The 3,273-nt window shown below is 50.7% G+C and overlaps 1 protein-coding gene and 2 non-coding genes across 3 annotated transcripts; 2 read left to right on the plus strand and 1 right to left on the minus strand.

Annotated features, from left to right (window-relative positions):
- Positions 1 to 317: 317 nt before the first annotated feature.
- On the plus strand, positions 318 to 3,267 carry LOC113214467 (myrosinase 1-like). Its single transcript, XM_052270119.1, has 5 exons — positions 318 to 493; positions 572 to 732; positions 820 to 954; positions 1,148 to 1,254; positions 3,047 to 3,267. Exons 1-5 carry the CDS (start codon positions 322 to 324, stop codon positions 3,243 to 3,245), a joined length of 774 nt encoding a protein of 257 aa, XP_052126079.1. The 5' UTR covers positions 318 to 321; the 3' UTR covers positions 3,246 to 3,267.
- Trnat-agu (transfer RNA threonine (anticodon AGU)) lies at positions 1,824 to 1,896 on the plus strand. The gene has a single exon. It is a non-coding gene; the product is annotated as a tRNA-Thr (tRNA).
- Trnaq-cug (transfer RNA glutamine (anticodon CUG)) lies at positions 2,627 to 2,698 on the minus strand. The gene has a single exon. It is a non-coding gene; the product is annotated as a tRNA-Gln (tRNA).
- Positions 3,268 to 3,273: the final 6 nt, after the last annotated feature.

Here is a 3,273-nt window from a genome sequence, read left to right on the forward strand (position 1 = left end):
CCCGCAAAATGTAACATTTCTACGGCCGCCGCCGCTAAACGGCGAGTGCGGAATGGGAAATTACTAAGAAACATCATACATCAATCACCTAACTTTAATTTGTTAGTTAAAATTTCGTACAACTTTTTTTTGTCTGTGCAGGTTTTGTCATTTGTTTAAGATATTGTCGCAAGTTTTTGGTGTCTCCGTGAGATTTTTTCCACAAGGCGAACTAAACTGCATCTCAGTATTGCATAGGATGTTGGCCCGCTTCCGCTGTCCTGGATGAAACTATCCCCCCCCCTCCCCACACCTCTCCTCCACATATACCCACTCTTTTTGATGCTCCCCCCTATGTACGCGCAGTTAGGGTGGTTCGCTCACCCCATCTTCAGCGAGACGGGGGACTATCCCCCCGCCATGAAGGAGAGGGTGATGGTCAACAGCCTGGCGGAGGGACGCTCAAGGTCACGCCTTCCGACCTTCACGCCGGAGGACGTCGCCCTGGTCAAAGGTATGTGCATGCTGCATTTAATTTTTGGTTTTCGCGTAATAGGACTTACACTGCGACGATGTCCGCCGCTGTCTGTAGGGTCCGCCGACTTCTTTGCGTTGAACCACTACTCGTCGTACCTCGCCACGCCCCAGCCCGACGACGGTGGCCGTCGTGGAGTCACGTCTAGAGACAACGACATCGGCGTGCTCAAGACCAAAGACCCGAAGTGGCCCGGCAGTGCGGTGTACTGGCTCAAGGTCATTTTTCATTATCACCTAAAATCTCCATCTGAAGTTTGTCGACGACCTTCCTTTCCCCAATAAATCTCCATGAATGTTTTTTAGACGGTCCCGTGGGGCTTCAGGAAGCTCTTGGTCTGGGTGCGAGATCAGTACGGGAACCCGCCGTTGTATGTGACGGAGAACGGTTTCGCGGACCGCGGAGAAATCCACGATACGGGACGACAAGAATACCTCATGGTGAGTCTGCCGCCGGCCCACCTCGAAATACTATCTACACCGATATATCTTTATCATGCCCAGCTTCAAAACGTGGGTTTTGCCATGCGCCTGGGTGCATAGCGACGACACGAATACCGCGAAAAACTTATCCAAAAATAAACGACTTACCCGTCTTTGCATTTTTGCCACGTTTTACCGCCTCACTTTCCAGGGCTACCTGGAGGAGTTGTTGAACGCGATCCACGCGGACGGGTGCGACGTGCGGGGCTACATGACGTGGTCACTGTTGGACAACTTCGAGTGGACGGACGGCTACCAGTAAGTGTAACACAGGAAACCGAAGTGTGTGAATGTCGCATACTTGAAAGTGTGTGAATGCCATTCGTACACACGGAAGCACAAATGTGCGAATTTTTAAATGAAAATTCTCACCTTTACTCTCGTACGTGTACGAATGACCATTCACACATCTACAAGTATGCGTAATTCACACACTTGCGTTTCCGGAAACGCAAGTTTGTGTATGACGCACACTTGTAGGTGTGTGAACTTCATTCGTACACATAGAGGCACAAGTGTGCGAATTTTCAAATGAAAATTCTCACTTTAACTCCCGCAAGTGTACGAATGGCCATTCACTTGTCTGCAAGTGTGCGGCATCACACACTTGCGTTTACGGTGCATTACTGTATTTCGCAGTCCTCGCATATAATTTCTTTCCGATGAGGCCCAGAACCCCAGAACCCGGGTGGGGGAAGGAGGGGTGGGGGGAGGGGAACCGGGACAGCTGTGCTATCGGATCGCTTGGCACACACTTCGCCCGGCGGCGGGCAGGTCGGCAGGTCCGCGCAACACTCTACCGTATCTGCTTCCCCGCCATCGCAGCAGCCCTCATAGCTCAGTGGTTAGAGCACCAGTCTAGTAAACTGGGGGTCGAGAGTTCGATTCTCTCTGAGGGCAGGCAATTCTTTTAAATGTGCCCCGCTAAGTAGAAGAGTGATGCTTAACTCTGTGCTTATTTGTACTCTGTCGATTCAAATGTGTACTCAATGGCAAACTTCAAATAGTGTACGTGGCATGTATATGCCTACTTAAATTTAATGTGGACATGCCTTTGCACGAGTTTTTAAATGTGTACAAATTTATAAAAGTGTATATGCCCATGTACGTATTTATAAATGTGCCCATGTACGCACTTATTAATGTCCATGTATAAATGGACCAGGTGGCTGACTACTCATCCGTATGCGAGGGTGCGGAGGCGGGTTTGCCTATCACTCACTGCCCACCCTACGGGTCCGTGTGGCTCCGTGCGAGTAGGCAACCAGCCCGCACCCGTGCATGCGGTACAGTATAACCATGAAGGTGCGCGGTGCGAGTCAGCCATATATGTCCAGGTACACATGTACCCATGAACATTGAGGAACGACTGCACATAACGCCGTATGCCCCGTGCACTGTAAAAGATGTACACAGACATGCGTACATATTTATAAATGCGTACATTTGTAAGCATGTATACATTAATGAAAGTGTAGAAATTAAAAGGCGTCGCAAGTACCTAAGTACTTGCTTACGGAGTAACGTTCCTACAAGTGTGTAAAGCTGTTGTCGCTCTTTTAAAGTGTGAAAATATTTACGATTCACGTGGTCCAAGTGACACTCGACCCTGACCAGCAGAAAAAAAAGAAGGTTCCACCGAGACTTGAACTCGGATCGCAGGATTCAGAGTCCTGAGTGCTAACCATTACACCATGGAACCTCGCTGACGGCAGATGGTAACGCCTCGAGCCAGTATGTGTCCCCCGCACCTTTCTCTTTGGGCCGTTTCTAGTAGGTCAGCAGTCATCTCCATTTCCCGTCCTTGTCACTCCCGAAGACTTTCTCGCTTGGTTTGAGCGTGTCTCTCCCCCTTTCTTCCCCCTCCTCTTCTCGGGCTAGCGCGGTCTATTCAAAGCGCCCCCCTCCACCTCCTCCCCTTCCCCACCTCTCGTCACGTCTTCCTAGATTTGGATTGGTCAGCAATGTGTTCGCTCGCCCGACGTCCCAACGATATGGGTTCTCCTCCTCCGTGGAAACAAAATAATCTAAGGCACCCCGTGCTTTGCAGGGTGCTGTTCGGGATGCACGCCGTCAACTTCACGGACCCCGCGCGCCCCAGGACGCCAAAGGAGTCTGCCACCCTGTTCAAGCAGCTGACCAGCACCAGGCGCCTGCCCACCACGGAGGAGAAAGAGATGTGCCTAAGGAGTGGCATCTGCCACACGCGGCGCCCGGACCCAAGAGCCGTCGATACCAATGAAGTTTGACATCTTTACCTTGTACATTATTTTTATA

This window comes from Frankliniella occidentalis, unplaced genomic scaffold (genome assembly GCF_000697945.3).
Source record: "Frankliniella occidentalis isolate FOCC.00 unplaced genomic scaffold, Focc_3.1 Scaffold5, whole genome shotgun sequence".
Lineage (NCBI taxonomy): Eukaryota > Metazoa > Arthropoda > Insecta > Thysanoptera > Thripidae > Frankliniella > Frankliniella occidentalis.